We start from the raw sequence: 23,470 nt of genomic DNA, 5'->3' as shown, positions 1-23,470 counted from the left end.
GACCTTGACCTTTGACCTTGTAACCCCAAAATCAATAGGGTCTTCTTCCCAATATTACCCAATATGGACAATCATCCTATGAAGTTTGAATATTGTTGACCAAATGGAACTTAAGTTATGCTCCGGAAATCAAATTGCTTACGGAAGGACGGATGTACGGACGAACAGACGGTTGCCAGGGAGTATAACATAATATGTCCCGAAATTCTTTCGGGCATATAAAAAGTGGAGTCGAACTAATAAAATGAAACAAAGAATTTAACAAGAGCGATCAGTGATCACATGTGTGCCTCATTATGACCAATTTCATGTTGTGACAAGTTTTGTGACAGATGGACAGACAGATGTACAGTGCACAACTAGACTTGGTACTGATCATTCCTGTAAAGTTTGGATAAAATTGCACCAAAAGTTCATGAAGAGTAATCCGGACAAACTTTTTTGTGTATCTGGCAACACACAGAAATAAAACACCTTTTTATCAAAGGGCCATAACTCGGCTAAAAATCATTCAACCGGAAAACCCGTGCAATATGCACAAGGACTTGAGCTACAGATCAATCCTGTAAAGTTCCATTAAAATTGCATAAGTGGTATAAGAGAACTAGTCCGGACAAACTTTAAAAATTAAAATTATTAAAGGGCCATAACTCTGACAAACAAGAGCCCGGTTTGAGCCGGGTGATGCTCCCCGAATAGGTTTTGGACACAGGAAAGTACACCTCTTGTAGTTTCAGAGTTATGTCCATGGAAAAAGTTCGAAGTGCAATAATTCCAAAATTAGGAAAGGCAAAGTTACTGTTCTTTGCACTGGGGAGATAATTCAAAAATGAGGCTTAACAGAGTTATGTTTTTTTTGCACTGCACTTCTACTCAATGAGATCTATCTACCTACAATGTTTCATCTTGATATCTCTTATAATTTTAGAGTTATGTTCCGGACAAAGTTCACTGTTAAAATTAAGTTTTGTGACGGACGGACAGACAGAAGGACAGACAGACGACGAAGAAGTGATCCCTATATGTCGCCACTACTCCGTAGAGGCGACACAAAAATCTATCATGTTAAGCTTTGACCTATTAGTGTGTCTTGACCTTGGAGGTTGGGGTGCAGGAGTTATGCATGACATATTATCTTATTATTGTAACTATTTGTGCAAAGTATTTTCAAAATCCCTTGAACTATGAAGAAGTTATAGATCAGACACAAAATATTCCCTATAACAGACTATGTTAATCATTGACCTCTAAATGTGACCTTGAAGGTATGGACCCATGTTTTGCGCCTGACATATCGTCTTATTACTGTAATTATTTGTGCAAAGTATTTTTAAAATCCCCTGATCTATGAAAAAGTTATGGACTTGACATAAAATATATTCTATAACAGACTTATCTTTGACCTCTAAGTGTGACCTTGACCTTGAAGGTAGGGACACAGGTGTTACACATGACATATCATCTTATCATTGTAACTATTTGTGCCAAGTATTTTCAAAATCCCTTGATTTATGAAGAAGTTATGGACGGAACACAAAATATACCATATAACAGTAGAGGTGTAATGATTCAACGATGAATCGCGATCTGCCCTGTCTTTGATATATGCATTGTAATGAAATTACAAATTGCGATGCACATATTTCACCTCCCGATATATCGATATAGCGGGAATGTATTGCAATACACTAATAATATCTTCCAGGAATATAAGAACAAACGTATTTTTTGAATGACTGGAAAAAGAAAAATAGCTCGAATGAAAATAATGAAGAAGCGCGACTATTATCATATCATCATTGTCATCTCATTTCCCCATGTCCGCAATCATTTAACCAAGTTTTATCAATTCCATATAAATGGGCTGGTGTTCTTTGAAAAATTGGAGATCTAAACGTTTTCAAGAAAAAACATTCTACAAACATGAATTTGTAATTTTATCAATAGTCACACCTGATGTCGGATTAAAATAGTGATGATGACAACATTCCCATTTAATATTCGTCACATATTTATATTTTCATTTCCATTGATATCATTTCCCGTAAAAAAACAAGAGGGCCATGAGGGTCCTGGATCGCCCCCCGGACCCATCAACCGCATCCAAGCAATGTCTAAGACAAGCATCCTAGCTAAGTTTGACAACAATTGAGTGAAAAATGTGACCTCAATTGTGTTAAAAAGGTTTTCCATATTTGGGCAATGTGCTCTAATTTTTGACTAGAAATCATCAAAACAACTTTCCTGACAAATTTCCTGAACATTTGGATCAAAACTGCAGCCAGTTGAGTGTGAACAAGCTTTTTCTATTTTTAGCTCCTGTGACCTAGTTTTAACCAGAGATGATCCATCTTTTAACTTCACCTAGAAATCATAAAAGCAACCTTCAACTCACAAATTTCCAGAATATTCGTATCAAAACTGCAGCCACTAGAGTGTTAATAAACTTTTTCTATTTTAAGCTCCTGTGACCTAGTTTTTGACCATATATGACCTATCTTCGAACTTGACCAATAAATCTTCAAAACAACCTTCTTGACAAATTTCCTGAATATTTCTTTCAAAACTGCAGCCACTAGAGTGTTAACAATTTTTTTTATATTTTTAGCTCCTGTGACCTAGTTTTTGACCGGAGATGACTCATCTTCGAACTCGACCTAGAAATTATCAAAAACAACCTTCCTGACAAAATTCCAGAGTATTTGGACCAAAACTGCAGCCACTAGAGTGTTAACAAGATTTTTCTATTTTTAGCTCCTGTGACCTAGTTTTGGACCAGAGATGATCCATCTACAAACTTGACCTAGAAATCATCAAAACTACCTTCCTGACAAATTTCAAGAATATCTTGATCAAAACTGCAGCCACTAGAGTGTTAACAAGCTTTTTTTATTTTAAGCTCCTGTGGCCTAGTTTTTGACCGGAGATGATCCATCTTTGAACTTGACCTATAAATCATCAAAACAACCTTCCTGACAAATTTCCAGAATGTCTGGATCAAAACTGCAGGCACTAGAGTATTAACAAGCTTTTTCATTTTTTAGCTCCTGTGACCTAGTTTTTGACCGGAGATGACCCGTCTTCGAACTTGACCTAGAAATCATCAAAACAATCTTCCTGACAAATTTCCAGAATATTTGTATCAAAACTGCAGCCACTAGAGTATTAACAAGCTTTTTCTATTTTTAGCTCCTGTGACCTAGTTTTTGACTCGAGATAGTGACCCATCTTCGAACTCGATCTGTATTTCATTGGAGACAAACATTATCTGACAAAGAATTTGACACTAATCCAATCAAACTGTGACTGCTAGACTGTTAACAACAAAATTGTTGACGATAATGACGCATGACACACTAACGTCGACAGCCGCGGACAAAGCCCCATCACTATACTCACCTTGACCACTTCTTGGTTAGGTGAGCTAAAACAAAGCATGTAGACTGCAAAATATTTAGAAGGGAAAACTATAATTTAATCTTCCCTTGTCATATAATTCACAGAGTTTTGGGAACATTGTATGTTTTTGAGGTAAAGTGGAAGACCGGACGTGGAATGTTTGCAAAAATTTGCAAACTCAAATAAAATGCTCTAGGGGCTGAGCACAAATCTTTTCGAGAATCTTTAGAGAAAACTGAGAGTGAAACTGATAAACTGATATATTTTCACAGTTGTTGACCTAATTGTAAATCACTTGTTACTATTTTCACAAGAAAAATCTTTAGTGGTGTATTGTAAGACTGAAATAGTTAAAATGCCACATTTACAATAAGTGGACTTTTAACCCATTACTTCATATACACTGCCTTTTAACGCCTTTTTCACCCCCCCCCCCCCTTTTCGTTGTCTCAAATGATGAAAAAATGCCTTATTTAGGCCCCAAACACTTGTTTTTGTTTCGCCAAGAAAAATTTTGGACTTGTGAGAGGCTGTAAATGACCCCAGATTGATCATAAGGTAACGTGTAACCAACGCTGAAAAGCATTTGACTCTATCTCAATCCATTGAGAAGTTGCAGCACTTTGAAATCAATTTTTGATGGAAAAAATCAACGCAAAATAGTGATTTTTGGCAATTTTGAGATGTCCCCTCGTTGCCATGGTAACAGAAAATTTAAGTCTGAGCATGTTGTTGCAAGGGCAATGGTCCGTAGTCATCATTTGTGCCAAGTTTGATTAGTTTGAAGCAGTTTTCTATAGTATTATAGCAAGTTTGAACTTGTATCTGGATCATAAATAAGACTTTTTCAATCCGAAAACCATTTATCCAGGAAAAGCTCATGAAGTGATGGGTTAATGAAAAAAATAAAAAAACTACAAAACAACAATTTTTCATTCAATTTTATTTTATAATCAGGCCAAATTGTTTATTAAACATGAAAAAACGCGATTAGGGTAATTTCAAGTATTTTATCATTTTCTGTTAACCCACATTGCGTTCATGAGCATTGTTAAGTGAAAAAATGGTGTTTCAATCATTTGAAAGTCTCCCGTTACAAGTTTTTCAAATTGCCTATAATACTATACAAAAACTGCTTCAACACTAATCAAACTTGGCACAAATGTTGACTGGACCATTGCCCTTGCAACAACATGCTCAGGCTTAAATTTTCTGTTACCATGGCAACGAGGGGACATCTCAAAATTGCCAAAAATCACTATTTTGCGTTGATTTTTTCCATCAAAATTGATTTCAAAGTGCTGCAACTTCTCAATGGATTGAGATAGAGTCAAATGCTTTTCAGCGTTGGTTACACGTTACCTTATGATCAATCTGGGGTCATTTACAGCCTCTAACAAGTCCAAATTTTCTTGGCGATGAGGGGGACTCCGCCCCCCTTCAAACCCCCCCAAACAGAAGGGGGCACATCCCCTTCTGGCAACCCCCTGATGTATCTTTTGGTTGGGGGCCGCGCCGAAAAAGAGGTCACTTTTTTTAACAACATTTCTCAAACAAAAACAAGTGTTTGGGGCCTAAATAAGGCATTTTTTCATCATTTGAGACAACAAAAGGGGGGGGGGTGAAAAAGGCGTTAAAAGGCGTGTATATGAAGTAATGGGTTAATGAAAAAAATTAAAAAATATACAAAACAACAATTGTTCATCAAATTTATATAACAGGCCATGTTTAAACATGAAAAAACGCGATTTAGGGTAATTTCAAGTATTTTCATCATTTTCTGTTAACCCCATTACTTCATATACACGCCTTTTAACGCCTTTTTCACCCCCCCCCCCCCCCCATTTTGTTGTCTCAAATGATGAAAAAATGCCTTATTTAGGCCCCCAACACTTGTTTTTGTTTGAGAAATGTTGTTAAAAAAAGTGACCTCTTTTTCGGCGCGGCCCCCCCAACCAAAAGATACATCAGGGGGTTGCCAGAAGGGGGATGTGCCCCCTTCTGTTTGGGGGGGTTTGATGGGGGCAGAGTCCCCCTCATCACCAAGAAAATTTTGGACTTGTGAGAGGCTGTAAATGACCCCAGATTGATCATAAGGTAACGTGTAACCAAGCTGAAAAGCATTTGACTCTATCTCAATCCATTGAGAAGTTGCAGCACTTTGAAATCAATTCTGATGGAAAAAATCAACGCAAAATAGTGATTTTTGGCAATTTTGAGATGTCCCCTCGTTGCCATGGTAACAGAAAATTTAAGTCTGAGCATGTTGTTGCAAGGGCAATGGTCCAGTCATCATTTGTGCCAAGTTTGATTAGTGTTGAAGCAGTTTTTATAGTATTATAGCAATTTGAACTTGTAACGGAAGACTTTTCAATGAAAACAGCCATTTTTCACAAAATGCTCATGAAGTAATGGGTTAATGAAAAAAATCAAAAAATCTACAAAACAACAATTTTTCATCAAATTTATATAACAGGCCATGTTTAAACATGAAAAAACGCGATTTAGGGTAATTTCAAGTATTTTCATCATTTTCTGTTAATGAAAAAAATTAAAAAATCTACAAAACAACAATTTTTCATCAAATTTATATAACAGGCCATGTTTAAACATGAAAAAAACGCGATTTAGGGTAATTTCAAGTATTTTCATCATTTTCTGTTAACCCATTACTTCATATACACGCCTTTTAACGCCTTTTTCACCCCCCCCCCCTTTTCGTTGTCTCAAATGATGAAAAAATGCCTTATTTAGGCCCCAAACACTTGTTTTTGTTTGAGAAATGTTGTTAAAAAAGTGACCTCTTTTTCGGCGCAGCCCCCCCCCCAACCGAAAGATACATCAGAGGGTTGCCAGAAGGGGGATGTGCCCCCTTCTGTTTGGGGGGGGGTTGAAGGGGGCAGAGTCCCCCTCATCGCCAAGAAAATTTTGGACTTGTGAGAGGCTGTAAATGACCCCAGATTGATCATAAGGTAACGTGTAACCAACGCTGAAAAGCATTTGACTCTATCTCAATTCATTGAGAAGTTGCAGCACTTTGTAATCAATTTTGATGGAAAAAATCAACGCAAAATAGTGATTTTTTGCAATTTTGAGATGTCCCCTCGTTGCCATGGTAACAGAAAATTTAAGTCTGAGCATGTTGTTGCAAGGGCAATGGTCCAGTCATCATTTGTGCCAAGTTTGATTAGTGTTGAAGCAGTTTTTATAGTATTATAGCAATTTGAACTTGTAACGGAAGACTTTTCAATGAAAACAGCCATTTTTCACAAAATGCTCATGAAGTAATGGGTTAAGTGTTAGAATAGCAGATATCAATTTGCTGTTATGGTATAATTAACAATACCTTTAATCACAAAAGTAAACAGAAAAGTAAATTGTTGAAAGATCAAAATCGGAAACCAAGTTATAACAACAAGATAAAGAGTTTATTATTTTGTTATTGCAATAGTTTTATATTATATTTATAATTATGCTGTAAACAAATGGCCAAATTTTTAATACCAAGTCTGAAAGTCAGTATCGTGATACGTATCGCATCGCAACATAAGAATCGCAATATGCATAGCATTTCTTCAAAGTATGCAATACATATAGTGAATCGCATCGTTTTGAAAAACAAGTATGGTGAAATGTATTGTGACAGAAAAATGGCAATGTACAGCCCTATATAATACTCTGTTAACCTTTGGCCCCTAAGTGTGACCTTGACCTTGGAGGTAGGGGTGCAGGTGTTGTACTTGACATATCGTTTTATTATTGTGACTATATGTGCCTAGTTATTTCAAATGCCCGAAGAAGTTCTCAATCAGACACAAAATATACCCTTAAACAGACTATGTAAATTTTTGACCTCTAAGTGTAACCTTGAACTTGGAGGTAGGATGCAGGTGTTGCGCATGACACATCTTATTATAGTGGCTATTTGTGTGCAAGTATTTACAAAAATCTTTGATCTATGAAATATTTATGGACCGGACACAAAATATACCCTATAACAGACTATGTTAATCTTTGACCTCCAAGTGTAATCTTGACCTTGGAGGTATGAAACCGGTTGTTGCGCACGATACATCGTCGAACTATTTTGAACAATTGTGGCAAGTATTTACAAAATCCCTTCAAAGATAAGAAAGTTATGAACCGGACACAATATACACCCTCACATAGACAATGTTGACCTTGAATGAGCAAGTGCCACCTTGACCCTGGAGGTTGGGGTCTGGTTGTTGCGCATGACACATCGTCTTATTATAACAAACATTTGTGCTAAGTTATAGATTCCTTTGATAAATGACAAAGTTATGGACCAGACACAAGAGTGTGATGAACGGCAGATGGACTGTGAGATGGACGTACTCACAAAATGGTACTTATGTGACTTTTCCTTTGATCTTTTTGGCCATTTTTAGTCACACAAGGCTTAAAAAAAGACAAGTAAAAACGGAATGAATAGGATCAAAGAGAATTTACTGGTACCCATTGTTCTCAAAGTTACACAAGTACCTCTGGGTTCGTACGGACAGACAGACAGACGGACACAGCCTCTTTCTATGTCCCCCTTTTTTCTGCTAAAAGGCAGGGGACAAAAATGTTTCAGGTTTTTCTATTTTTAACTATAGAAGCCCCTAAAAGGGGCCAATGAAACTAATATGAGCAAACTTGATTAAAGGCTACCTAAGAATGTTACAGACAAAATTTGGTGATCAATCATCCATTGGTTCAGTAGCAGAAGCTGTTAAAAGTTTTTTTTCTATTTTTAGCTCTAGACCTGCCACTGTCATGCTGTGAATACCCCCGCATACCACTTTGTCAGAATCAACAATGGTCATTTTAGAGCTCAAGGACAATCTCCCTGCCAAATCTGAGGGGGCTAAGCCAGTTATGTATTCTGCATTTTTTTGTGGCAAAGATCAAAGTGACTTTTACCTTTGACCTACTGACCTCAAAACCGAAACTGTCACTACATGACTTGAATATCCCCATTGATGCAGCTTTGTCTAGGGTGTTTTATGATAAATATAATTATGAGAACATAATTATATGCTTCAAATGTGAAAATGTCAAAATCAATAACACTTAAGACAGGCATTCTTAAGCATTTGTGGGGAAAAAATTATTGCAGTAAAAGCCCCTAAGACCTTGACCTTTGACACAGTCACTTACAATAAATAGGGGTCATCTTCTAGCCATAACCAAGTACAATACCAAATATGAAGACTGTTGACCAAAGCATTCTTAAGCAATATAACTGACAAGCTTTTGAACTAAAGGCCCATCACCTTGACCCTGTGACCTCACAATCAAAAAGGGTCACCTAATGGTCATAATCAACCTCAATGCCAAAGTTGAAGACTATGTGTCCAAGGATTCTTAAGGTATTGGGCTGTGACCTTGACCTTTGACCCAGTGACCTTAAAATTAATATGGGTCATTTACCAGTCATAACTAACATCAATGCCAAATATGAAGACTCAGGAGACCATAGCATTGTTAAGCAATTGAGCAGACAAGCTTGTTGAACTGTGACCTGTGAATTGTTGAAAGGCCCCTGTGACCTTTACCTTTGACCTGATGACCTCAAAATCAATAGGAGTCATCTACTAATCATAACTAACCTTCTGTAAGTCGTATTTTTACCATTTTGAGAAAATCGACTTTATTTAAAGTTTTAACAGGCTATATCTTCACACTTAATCAACCAATTTTAATATAAAATATATCATAGTGTGCAGAATTATTTTAACTTTTACAATTTTAATTACAAAAAAGTTCCGGTATATAGAGTTTTTTTAAAAATCAAAATAAAAAAAAATGAAAAATCCCTGAAAAATATATTTTATTGACAAAAATACAAGAACCAGAATGCTCTTATATAAGTTACAGCAATGTGACCCTAAAATATCATTATATTTAGGAGTTACAACAGTGTAAAATAATGACTATTTTACTGTTTTATATTGAAATTATATTAAATTTAGACGTAACTAGAAATTGAATGCTTTAACAAATAGTCTGGATCCAGATTTATTTAGGCACCACAGAGCATGGAATGTGTACAGGATCAAAACAGTAAATTTAGTCTTAAAAGTCAATAATAGAAATCCAGACAATGCGGTGAAGTGTAAATAGCTACGAACAGGCATTTTAAGGTTGAAATTGAACTCGGGCTTCATTATCTTATGACCATTTACATGAAATAGTGAGCTTTGCAAATGAACAAAAAAAATAAAATATTACTGATTTTGTAAATGTATCACATTGAGTTAAACAAAGCGAAAACAAAATTTAGAAACATCATCATTGTATTGATATTTACCACATTAAATAGCAAAACTTTTATCAAATGATATGCTATTTTCACATTAAGACTGTACACTATAAAATATTTGGAATTCAGATTTACTTTTGGTTTCGTTTATTATATCATTAATTCATTCCAAATTCAATTTTTAATACCTGTAGCTTGCAGACAAACAGCATGTTGAACACAATTTGAGTTACAAAACACACAAAAATGTTTGAAAGATGTAACTGCTTAAACTTTGAAAAACAACATCAACAATGAGTTCCTTTCTCTGTAACATAAAAAAGAATAAACCTAGTATGTATTCTACTTTTCTAAGAGCAGCATTACTTAATGTTTTGTTTTAAAAAAAATATATGAAACACAACTCAAAGCTCATAAATTTTCAAAGATGCTACAGATCTGGATATGGTGTTTCAATGAACTTTGTAACTGTACTTCAATTACTACATGTATTTATATATAAAGTGGCATACAACTTCTTTACACACAATAACAATTAAATATACCTTTGCTTTTAATGTTTTTAACTGAACTGTTTACATCAATAACTCATTCGTATAAAAGCAATGCTCAATATTTAAGAGTTTCAGTCAAATATAATTCTATTTTACTTCAACAAACGTTTGATGAAATAAATATGACAATTTAAAGATTCCTTAATGTTTTTATATGGTCTTAAGACTTTGTAACATTTCTTCACAAAATCATTCTTTTCTACGTTTCAATCGAATGAAAATTTTTAACCATTTTTTTTTTCTTTTTAAAAAAATGCTTTGGTAATGGATAATTTTCAGTTCAAAGGTTAAAATCACTTGATAATAACAGTTAGAATTACCTTACGAGTTGGAAGTAGATGTACAATAATTGTTTTTAACTTAAAAACATAGATTAATTTTGCTTTGCATGTTCCAATTACATAATAAATCTGTTTAATAAATATTTGTTGGGCAAATGACGTCTCTTATTCAACGCTAAATGGTGCATCTGAGACAACTCACAGCTTTTTAAGTTTTGTTATAGGGATATTCTCAACTTTAACCCACCATATAGTCTTTGACATTTGGACGGACTGTTTTAAGAACACAAACGAGTGATGTAGGACTGAACACTTCTGCCATTTTAAAAGTGTTTTGTCTTTCTTTCTATATGACAGTGGGTATTGTTAACCACTCTGGATTGCATAATGCCTTGGACAGCAAAACTTTTGATATTTTTGTGATCGTTATATGAAAGTGCAGAATTTTGAAATTATGAAAATTATGAAATTATGAATTATGAAATAAATATGATAACACCACCTAATTTAACATTAGTTATGAGTGGTAAAGTTATGTGTAAATTTTATTCGAATCACTTAGCACCAGTACGGTAATTTGTCTTATATAGTTAAAGAAAAACATTGTACAAAATGTAACAATGGCAGTAATATGTTTCCCTTAGATGAGTTTTGTTTGTAAGTTAAAGTATAAACAATCTTATGCAAAACCTGAGTGTAAATATTTAATATGAATATGTACAATTTATGGTAACATTGATCAATCGATCATATAATCAATCACATATCAAGTTATTAACAGCTGATACTTGTGAATATTGAAATTTTGTATCAATTTATCCGATTTCCATGCTATCCGAATTTCATAACACAGCATGGTGCTTTAAATTTAGCTCAAGGGTTAAGAGTAGCTATTATTTCTTTTTAAGGTTTGAAAAAGTTCAATAAAATATTAATTTATAGATAATTAAATAGCATCTAAAGCAAAACACTTACATGTTATCAAGAAATATAAAACGTAAAATGCCATTCCTGATACCTTGAAAAATCTGCCATTTTGTCAAAACAGCATCACGTGACTAGAATCTTAACAAACTATTGGTTCAGAAGATACGATATTATGGACTGTATTTTTATCAAAATATTTGGACTTACAGCACTCTGACCCATTCAATATATTGTTACAGGCAAGAACCAAAGTGATGTTGTTCTTACCATTAGATAGAGCAAAAAATTACGAACATTTTGATACCAAACACTCATTTTTTTTCAAAATTGGAGTTACGACACTCGGGAATTAGGGCGACGATATGAAGACCGTGGGTCAAACATACCTTAAGTTAATGGGCACACAAGCCTCATGTGACCTTGACCTTTGACCCAGTGACCTCAAAATAAAAGGGATCATCTACTCATCATGACAAACCTCTATGCTAAATATGAAGACTGTTGGTCACAGGATTCTTAAGTTAATGGGCGGACAAGGAAAAACCAACGGATGGACGGTATACCATCCCCCTCATCCACCCTCACCCCCATACAACTTTGGTATAACAAGCTTTTTTATTTACAGACCTTTTCATCAACTGACCTCAAAATATATAGCTGTCATCAAACAGATAAAAGATGAGCAGGGTTATATACCCCAATTCCTTTGAAAAGGGGCATATATGTATAAAGGATCAAATCATTAGTTATGGAGTATTTTCCCCACATTGTCTTACCTTTACATCAAATATTGATTTGTTCTCTACTTTAACAGATGTTGCTGGTATGGTGAATAAACCTGAAAAATAGACAGAAAGCATTATGATACTTACTGCTAGTCAACTGAAAGGAGCACCAGGAAATGGACAAGTAATACTACAAGGTCAAACCTTTAAGCCTTCAACATTGAATTTTTCAGGAGGTTTTTTAAGCCATTGCCCTAAATAAGTCTATGTAAAAACAAGAATCTGTGTTTGATAAACACAAATGCCCCCCCCCCCCCACTGCTCACTGTTGTCAATAATTTAAATTTAGAGAGTGAATTAGCTAATTTGTATGTGTCTTCTCACCTGAGCATGTTTTACTCTATCCTTCAGTTTCTTTTCCGTCTTAGCCTTTTCATATTGATTATTTCTCCCAAAAGCCTTTAGCTATTAAACTCGGTAAGTAAATGCCTTCACAAATTGTTAACACTTTTTTAAATGATAAGAACAAGCAAATTATCGCAGTTCATGAAGAAAACCAATCATGTGTAGAAATTTGTAATTGGCACCCTTGACCTTGACCCAACTGACCCATACCTCTATCAAAAGGAAGAATATCATGCAAGTTATTTTCCTATCAAATATGAAATAAATCTGTCAATTAATAAAGGCTGTATGGGCAAAAGTGTAAAAATCTATTTTTAGCACAGGTGACCTTGACCCAACTGACCCCTAACTCCATCAAAAGGAAGAATATCATGCAAGTTATTTTCCTATCAAATATGAAATAAATCTGTCAATTAATAAAGGCTGTATGGGCAAAAGTGTAAAAATCTATTTTTAGCACTGTTGACCTTGACCCAACTGACCCCTAACTCCATCCAAAGGAAAAATACCATGTAAGTTATCTTTCTACCAATTATAATACAAATCTGTCAATAAATAAAGGCTGTATGAGCAAAAGTGTAAAAATCTATTTTTAGCACTGGTGACCTTGACCCAACTGACCCCTACCTCCATCCAAATTAGAATACCTCAATTTTATGTTCCTACAAAATATTCAAGACATCTGTTGACCATCGTCGGATACCCACGGCTGAACCATTAACATTTATCAGCCGTGGGATTTTTTGCCGATATAAGTCTATTAGAGGTGTGTCAAAGGCAGCAATTTCATTGGCTGCCTCATGATTTCATGAGGCGATTAAAACCTATCAAAACGCTCGTTCTGTACGACGTTCGGTATTACAGGCACTATTGTGACAACCATAGACAGCGTAAAAAGTTCAACATCGAAAAATTAAACGATTTCCAGCAAGAAAGTATAGATTATTTACTTTTACAGCGTGATGTTTTCCTTTCTGATTGATATCTGCTTGCAGAAGAACTGATTTGGCAATAGTTTTTACCATTGATTTTAGCAAGACACGTACAACAGTTTTTAACCGTGGGCGCTGCCATTTTGTGTCTTATTGTTTTTTACCTCTGCTGTTGAAGAATATAGATTTGTTAAACGCGATGTCATTGGTAGATATTTTACGCACCTGTTGCTGTATATCGACGCAAATCGATTCATTTTACCCACGGTTGATTGCATGTTATGTGACATGTTTATCAATCGTGGGTATTCACAATGCTGTTGACAGAATAAGGTTAATTCACCTGTAAAAGTGTAAAAAATCTATTTTTGACATTGGTGGCCTTGACCCAAATGACCCCTTAATAAAGGAAAAGGAAGAGGACCTCCCTTAGCATGACTATTATAAACATGAAAGACATTAACTTAAAAATAAAGGCTGTATGAGCAGAAATGTTTAGATTTAATTTTTTACACAAGTGACTTTGACCTAGAGTGTCACGCCTAACGCCACAAAAAATTAGAGGACAGTTAAAGGTTTTCACCTACCAAATATGAAAGATATCATTATTAGGTGAATTTTTTTGATAAATCCAACTTGGCGGAATAGGTTAACCATACAAGGCCCTATTTGCAAAGTGACAAAAAGAACAAGAGGGTCATGATGGCCCAAAGTCGCTCACCTGTATAAAGGCCCCTGGAGCCGGGCCAGTTTAAACCCCAGGGCTTTTATTTGAACAAACTTGGTTATATATGTATGCATGTATATATATATATATATACATATATACATATATAGATACATACATAAATATATATATATATATATATATATATATATATATATATATATATCTATATATATATATATACATTTATATATATATATATATATATATATATATATATATATATATATATATATATATATATATATATATATATATATATATATATGTAAATATTAAATATATATGTATATAAATAATATGTATATATCTATAAAAAAAAAGTCAAGCTAATGAATGACCCCCGGGCGGGGCCAATTTTGACCCCAGGGCTTTTATTTGAACAAACTTGGTAGACACCCATGAGAACATGTTTCATGCTAAATATCTTAGCTCTAGCTCTTTGAGTTCTTTAAAAGAAGATATTTTAAGTTTTTACTATATGCACATAGGGAAAATCAATGACCCCCGGGGGCGGTGCCAATTTTGACCCTATGGCTTTTATTTGAACAAACTTTGTAGACACTCATTAGAAGATGTTTCATGCTAAATATCTTAGCTCTAGCTGTTTGGGTTCTTTAAAAGAAGATTTTTTAAGTTTTAACTACATGCATATAGGGAAAATCAAAGACACCCTGGGGCGGGGCCAATTTTGACCCTAGGGCTTTTATTTGAACAAACTTGGTAGACACTTACTAGAAGATGTTTAATGCTTTATATCTAAACACTAGCTATCTGGGTTTTTTCAAAGAAGATTTTTAAGTTTTTGCTATACACAGTCATATAAGGAAAATCAATGACCCCCGGGGCCGGGCCAATTTTGACCCTAGGGCTTTGATTTGAACAAACTTTGTAGACACTCACAAGAAGATGTTTCATGCTTAATAGCTAAACTCCAGCTATTTGGGTTTTTTTAAAGAAGATTTTTTAAGTTTTTGCTATACACATATAAGGAAAATCAATGACCCCCGGGGCGGAGCCAATTTTGACCCCAGAGCTTTTATTTGAACAAACTTGGTAGACACCCATTAGAACATGTTTCATGCTAAATATCTTAGCTCTAGCTCTTTGAGTTCTTTAAAAGAAGATTTTTTAAGTTTTTACTATATGCATATAGGGAAAATCAATGACCCCCTGGGGCGGGGCCAATTTTGACCCTAGGGCTTTGATTTGAACAAACTTGGTAGGCACTCATTAGAAGATGTTTCATGCCAAATATCTAAGCTCTAGCTCTTACAGTTTTTTAGAAGAAGATTTTTTAAGTTTTTCTTATTGGTTGCCATGGCAACCAGAGTTTTTAATGGAATTTAAATTTTTGAACAACTTTGAAAGGGGTCCACCTAAGGATCATTTCTGTAAAGTTTGGTTGCAATTGGCCATGTAGTTTAGGAGAAGATGTTGTTTGAAAAGTTTGACGCCATTTTTTGAAGGACGCACGACGGACGCAGAGTGATGACAAAAGCTCACCTTTGAGCACTTCGTGCTCAGGTGAGCTAAAAATTACTGGGAAAATGGATGGCACATTTATATAACTTGGCAATATCATGTACATTGTATTGATAAGTAAGTGTGAAAATTATTAAGCCAGATAGAACATAAGATATTTCCAACTTGCCGGTTTAGGTTAACCATTGTTCATTTTCTAAGTGCTGAAAAGGGCCATAACTTGGTGCAAATGGAAGCAATAGTTACGTAACTTGCCCAGATCATATACTATGTATGGATTAGTAAGTATGTAAATTATGAAGCAATTGGTACAGGTAGAACTTAAGAAAAATCCAACTTGCCGTTGTAGGCTAACCTTGTACGGACAGACGGACGGAGGGTTAAATTACTATTTGCCCGGGGGCATAAAAATTGACATCCTGAAAGATCACTTGTGTATGTAGAGTCATAAGGCAATGCAACATGTCAGATATCTAAGATCTTGCCATACAGACAACAAGTGATATATTGTCTTTCAAGGTAGGGTCAATTTGACCCCAGGAGTACAATTAATATGTCTTCTTGAGAGACTATTAGATGATGCTTCATACAAGATATCATAGAACTTTCCTACTGGGCCATAAAGTTTCTGAAAATATGAATTTACAAGTTTTCAATTTTTTATATTAATTTTGACCCATGCAATATAATATTTTCTACTGTATACATGCCTTCTTAACAACGTCCAAAAAAGTAAAAATAAAAGAAAAGTTGCATCTTCTGTGTGCCTGAAATACTGGTACCTAGCTTACCCTGTCTAAATGGGAAAAAAACTGCCACTGTCCTGGCGTGATAAACCCCCGCATACCACTTTGTCAGAATCAACAGTGGCTATTTAAAGCTCAAGGACAACCTCCCTGCCAAATCTGAGGTTAATAAGCCAGTACATTGCTAAGTAATGTATTCTACATGCTTCAAATGTGAAAATGTCAAAATCAATACACTGCGGGCAGGCATTCTTAAGCATTTGAGCGTACAAACTTATAAAAGTAAAAATCCCTGTGACCTTGATCTTTGACACAGTTAAGGGCCATCTACTAGTCATAAACAACCTCAATACCAAATATGAAGACTGTTGACCAAAGCATTCTTTAGCAATTGAGGGGATAAGCTTTTTTTAGTCAAGGTCCCTGTGACCATTACCTAAGAGGTCAATGTGACCTTGACCTTTGACCCCTTGACCCCAAAATCAATAGGGAACATCTTCTAATCATGACCAATCACCATATCAAGTTTGAATTCCCTAGGCCTAAGGGTTCTTTAATTATTGATCGGAAACCGTTTTTATCTAAGAGGTCAATGTGACCTTGACCTTTGACCCCTTGACCCTAAAATCAATAGGGGTCATCTACTGATCATGACCAATCACCATACCAAGTTTGAAGTTCCTAGGCCTTAAGGTTCTTTAGTTATTGATCGGAAACCGTTTTTGCTTACAAGGTCAATGTGACCTTGACCTTTGACCCCTTGACCCCAAAATCAATTGGGGTCATCTACTTGTCATGACCAATCACCATACCAAGTTTGAAGTTCCTAGGCCTAAGGGTTCTTTAGTTATCACTCTGAAACCATTTGGTCTACGGACCGACGGACCAACGGACCGATGGACCGACAAGTGCAAAGCAATATACCCCCTCTTCTTCGAAGTTGGGGCATAATAATAAGGTAAAGCCTATCAAGATAACAAGAGTTCAATGTATATGTAGATACAAATGTATCATTGCAAAGTTTTGTGTATAATTACATGATTGTGTACATACTCGATAGTAAAAGATATAGAGGATATTTGTTTGTTATTTTGTTATTTCATCGAGTGGGCTTTAAAAACAGTATTCTCATGAGTGGCGTAGCCACGAGTGAGAATACTGTTTTTAAAGTTCACAAGATGAAATAAAATTACATCTTACACAACAAACAAACAAATTTTCTTTTTATTTTATGCTTAAAAACAAGTTAAAACCAAATTTCCATAATTTTAACATTAATATTAAAACTGTTTCCCCCATTGAGTGCCCCATTTAGTCGGAATTTCTCATTAAAAACAATAAGTCTTGAGCTGAAAAATAAGTCCACCAATCAACGTTCAATGACGGTGATATATATTCATTTTATTAAAAAAATATTAATGATCGCTTGTTTTAATAATAAAAACAAACAATTCTTGTAGGAGAAAAAGTCCAACCATCCATCCATATTTTTGTTACTTAATGCGAATTTATATTAGACCTGGCTTTGTAAATTGTAAGCAGCAGCCATTTTTTAAAATTGTGTATTTCATGGGAGGAAAATAATTGTGTAAGATTAAGAGGGATATAATTTGGATTTGTTAGTCATACACCTTTTTAAAAGAAAGAAAACTTATTTGAGGATTGTAACAGACAAAAAATTAGTTTTGACAGATGTGAAAACATTCAGAAAAGGAGCTAGGAAAATGGAAAACTTGGAAGCTTGCTCAAGAACGCTGGCTTGTTTTACTTATTCTTCGAGTGATGGCTGTCAATGCTTTTCAATTTTTCATAAAGCATACGGCAGTTATTGCCCGTAGGATACTTTAATATGCCCAAATGTCATCAAGAGCAGTTTTGCATGGGGAAGGAATGTATTTTTCAGACTGTAAAAATGAAACAAAAAAAGTATAGAAGTAAGTTTTCTTCTTTTTATTACTTTCGACATTTAAGTTATTTATCAATTTCAGCTTTGCTTTTTCTTTAAAGAGCCTGACATTGTCAGAATTGTCAGCAAAAATGAAATTGAGGTACCACATGGGGAAAATCTTAAACAAGAGGGCCATGATGGCCCTGAGGTCGCTCACCTGTATATAGCCCCCCCCCACACACACACACACACCCATAAGAAGATGTTTCATGCTAAACATCTAAGCTCTAGCTCATTGGGCACATAGTTAAAAACAATGACACCCCTGGGGCAGGCCAGAAACTTTGTAGACACTTACTAGAAGATGTTTCATGCTTAATATCTTAACTTTAGCTATTTGGGTTTTTTCAAAGAAGATTTTAAGTTTTTGCTATACACATATAAAGAAAATCAATGACCCCCGGGGTGGGTCCAATTTTGACCCCAGGTCTTTTATTTGAACAAACTTTGTAGTCACTCACTAGAAGATATTTCATGCTTAATATCTAAACTCTAGCTATTTGGGTTTTTTCAAAGAAGATTTTTTAAGTTTTTGCTATACACATAATAAGGAAAATCAATGACCCCATGTTTCATGCTAATTATCTAAGCTCTAGCTCATTGGGCTTTTTAAAAGAAGATTTTTTAAGTTTTACTATACACACATAGTTAAAAACATTGACACCCCTGGGGCGGGGCCAGTTTTGACCCCAGGGCTTTTATTTGAACAAACTTTGTAGACACTTACTAGAAGATGTTTCATGCTTAATATCTAAACTCTAGCTTTTTGTTTTTTTTCAAAGAAGATTTTTTAAGTTTTTGCTATACACATAATAAGGAAAATCAATGACCCCATGTTTCATGCTAATTATCTAAGCTCTAGCTCAAGTTTTTGCTATACACTTATAAGGAAAATCAATGACCCCCGGGCGGGGCTAATTTTGACCCCAGGTCTTTTATTTGAACAAACTTTGTAGACACTCACTAGAAGATGTTTCATGCTTAATATCTAAACTCTAGCTATTTGGGTTTTTTCAAAGAAGATTTCAAGTTTTTGCTATACACATATAAGGAAAATCAATGACCCCCGTGGCGGGGCCAATTTTGACCCCAGGGCTTTTATTTGAACAAACTTGGTAGACACCTATTAGAACATGTTTGATGCTAAATATCTTAGCTCTAGCTCTTTGAGTTCTTTAAAAGAAGAATTTTTAAGTTTTTACTATATGCATATAGGGAAAATCAATGACCCCCTGGGGCGGGGCCAATTTTGACCCCAGGGCTTTTATTTGAACAAACTTGGTAGACACTCATTAGAACATGTTTCATGCTAAATATCTTAGCTCTAGCTCTTTGGGTTCTTTAAAAGATTTTTTTTTAAGTTTTTACTATATGCATATAGGGAAAATCAATGACCCCCTGGGGCGGGGCCAATTTTGACCCCAGGGCTTTTATTTGAACAAACTTGGTAGACACTCACTAGAAGATGTTTCATGCCAAATATCTAAGCTCTAGCTCTTAGGGTTTTTTAAAAGAAGATATTTAAAAAAATTTCTTTCGGTTGCCATGGCAACCAGAGTTCTGCATGGAATTAAATTCTTTGAACAATTTTTAAAGGTGACCACCAAAGGAACATTCCTGTGAAGTTTGGATGAAATTGGCCTAGTGGTTTATGAGGAGATGTCATTTAAAGTAAAAGTTTATGGACGACGGCCGGACGCCGGACGGACGATGGACGGACGCCGGACGAAAAGCGATCACAAAAGCTCACCCAGTCACTTTGTGACAGGTGAGCTAAAAAGTAGTTTCGTCATTGAAAAGGGTGAAATTATGTTTTGATAATTTTCACTGTGAAATTACTTAATATAATTTTCATGGATAAATCAGTAATCCACTGAAAAGCATAAAATAAATGAAGTATCTTGTGTACTTAACTGTCAATGTACATAACTTGGTAAAATGCTGACATGTATAAAATGATATTCAAAGTCTGTGGATTTTTTGGTTTTTTTTAAAACACTACATAATGTTAGTTGTTCCCTCCCCCGCCCCCCTTCCCTCTTAGTTAAAAAAAATAGAGATCATCAAGCTTGTTACACTGGACTTGCTGGTTTGATCCTGGAGCTAGACAAAATTTCTCAGTAACAATTTATATCAGATTCTAATGTTCATTTGTCTTACACTGGATTAGTTGTCAGTCACTTGAAAAGAAATCAGTTATTTACTGGTTAGTTATCCAGAAAAGCTAGTTAGGCCAACCAACTGCCGAGAAATGACTCAAATTATGTTGAAACTGTTAAAACCAAACAAACAATCAATCAGTTTAAAATATATGTATATTAACTGCAAAGAATTTTTCAGTTACCTTTATAAGCACTTGTTACCATCCTTCTTGTATGTTTGGTAACAAGGACTTCACTGATTTCTTTATCAACAACTTCAATAACTGACTCAGCTTCCTCTTGTGTACATATATACAGATAAGCTTCCTCCTTGTTTTCAGTGGATAATGTGACTGCACTAGAAAATGCAGATGCTACATTTTTACAGAATCTTTGACTGAATGTGGGCATAGCAAACCCAATCCTCCTCTGATTCTTTAAAAATGAATTTGAACATACTTCAGAGATCACTTTCTTAAAGTTCTTGGCTGCCATTATTTCAAGAGACTGTTTTTGATTTGAAGTACATACCCTATATGAAGGAATAAGAACTAGGGTTTTACACGCAAATACTTTGCAGTTTTCAAAATATTCGCAGACACCAATCTGCAAAGATTCGGTCACACCTTTATCCAACAAAGAGCCATAATTTTCAATGATTCCATCTGAAAATAGAAACAAGAAGCATTTTTGCGAGACAAGGTTTTCTACAAAAAACATCACAAGTTTGAGTGTTTTATTTGGTTAAAGTCATTCAAAAATCAAGATTATATATGAAGAAATCAATTTGAAGGTTTGGCCTTTAAACTGCAGGGTTTTTTTTTTCAAATATAAACCAAGTCCTACAATAAATTACAGTAATTGGAAATTTTGATTAAATTTCAAAATATGACCTTGATGGTCAAGTTTATAAAGGATTCCAGATCATACTTATTTCATGTAGCAGGATGTTATTAAATTTAATTACATGAGTGCATGAAATACAAGAACTACTTACTAAAGTATGATTATGATAAACAGCAATGTTTATATCTTTCTCAAGTAAGGCATAAAAACTGTTAGGTCACACTTATCTAATGGTATAACCAGAAGTTTCTTCATATTTTTTATAGTATGGGACAGTTACATAGGTAAATGCAAAGTTTTCCATCCAGATTGGTTATACGACTAAAAATAAGAACGTTATTAACAACGTTTTTCCTAATCTAACATGGTCACTTTATTTTTGACACTAGATGACCTACATTCAAACTTGACCTTCTAACATTAAGGTTAATGAAGATTAAATCATAAATGTGACCTCTTAAGTGTAAACAAAGATTTTCTTTGATTTGACCTGGTGACCTAGATTTGAAGAAAGATGATCATAAAAGATTTTTAAAACTGAATAATCTTAGTGTCAATAAGACTGGCATATCATGGGTCTCATTAATAGTGTCTACAAAGACACAAAGTTTTTGTCCTTAGTGGCATTAGGATTCTATTTCACTTTTTTGGTGATGCATAATGACTCGGACTTGGAAGTATTAAACTCACTGTGGACAGTGATACATCAAACTCACCTCTTTTCAATATACTTTCCCCACACAATTTATCATCAACAGGAATTACTAGGACATCAAACTCAGCCTTGGTAAAGTCAGCCTCGACAAGAGAAATAGTACTATTACCACCTGATGGAACCCATGAGACAAAATGATTGATCCCTGAAAATAAAAATACAGATTCCATGTTGATGTTTGATGTATGAAGTGGCAGAGCAATATTCTTAATAGATGAATCTAAGTTTAACAATTCAGCATTAAATGTCTTTAATTTATTAAAAGCTAGATTGAACTCCCTTTAGAGCTACATGTATAGGAAGAATCAGATGTTAACCCCCAGTCATCAGTTTTTGAGCTCACCTGCTGACATTTGCCAGCATTTTCAATTGGAAAACTTATCAAAGTATAAAATATAACAAACTTACCATTCATCATAACTTTGACAAGTTTTCCTGCTTTGCTGTCTGTCTGACAAGTCATGGTCCAACAGCAATTTTTTCCCTTTGAAATTTCATTCATGGTTTTCTGCCCTTCTTCTGACTCTAGAAGACTCTTATATCTGTCTGCATTCCTTAAAATAATCTCATCATGTGGAATGTTTCTTTCCAATTCTTTGGATGCTTGCTCTCCAAGGCTATAATCCCCATAAAACACAATATGTTCCATCTCAAAACCTATTTTCATATTATATTTTTCCTCAACTTTACTGACAATTGACCAGTTTGGAATCTGCAAAAATTCTGATGTTGCTGGATTGCATTTTTTCCTGTAATAATCACGCATTATACATTTTTCAATAAATGAGTTTATTTCATCCTGTAAATCTGCTGTATGACATATGTGGCTTATATTCTTTCTACTGTCATTTTCCTGAACAATGCTGTCTGCAAACTTATTAAGAAGGTCTCTTCCATAGTCCATTTGAAGAAAATTTTTCCAGATTGATGTAGATAGGATACATTTTTTCATTATTTCTACAAGTTTCTTTCCATCACCAAGATACTGACCAACACATACAAACTTACCATCTTCTTCCCGCATAAAAAGAAGATAACGCAATTTAAATGTATTGGCTACATACTCGCTGATGTGCTGTCTTAATAACAGGTCCTTCATTCCTTCTGACAAATCTCTAAGTTCCACTTTGTGTACTTTTTTGTCATAGGCATCAAACTCTTTTTTAGCATCTTCCACATCACTTTTTATCTCTGAAGAAATTGTTACTGATTTAGACTGTATGTTATACTTCACTTCTATCGATGGAAAGGGCTTCTTTACTTCTCTCTCAAGTCTAGAAGCCATGAAATACCTGATAACATGCTCCTGATAGTAAGCTACTTTTTCTGCACCTTTTGGTTTAAGATTCAACAAATCTATCATTCTCT

The 23,470-nt window shown here is 34.7% G+C and overlaps 1 protein-coding gene across 1 annotated transcript in view; it reads right to left on the bottom strand.

Annotated features, from left to right (window-relative positions):
- The window catches only part of LOC132720172 (uncharacterized), a 161,449-nt gene extending 137,985 nt beyond the window's left edge, over positions 1-23,464 (bottom strand). Inside the window, exons 1-4 of the mRNA XM_060704214.1 lie at positions 22,511-23,464; positions 22,104-22,247; positions 20,745-21,206; positions 12,209-12,270 (exon numbers count right to left, since the gene is read on the bottom strand). Coding sequence (XP_060560197.1) covers positions 12,209-12,270; positions 20,745-21,206; positions 22,104-22,247; positions 22,511-23,387 — 1,545 coding nt within the window. The 5' untranslated portion in view covers positions 23,388-23,464. The remainder of the gene's footprint in view (positions 1-12,208; positions 12,271-20,744; positions 21,207-22,103; positions 22,248-22,510) is intronic.
- Between the last annotated feature and the right edge of the window lie 6 nt (positions 23,465-23,470).

Source organism: Ruditapes philippinarum, unplaced genomic scaffold (assembly GCF_026571515.1).
Source record: "Ruditapes philippinarum isolate M1 unplaced genomic scaffold, ASM2657151v2 ctg784_1_1_1_1, whole genome shotgun sequence".
Classification (NCBI taxonomy): Eukaryota; Metazoa; Mollusca; class Bivalvia; order Venerida; family Veneridae; genus Ruditapes; species Ruditapes philippinarum.
This window is presented reverse-complemented; position numbering and strand designations above follow the sequence as displayed.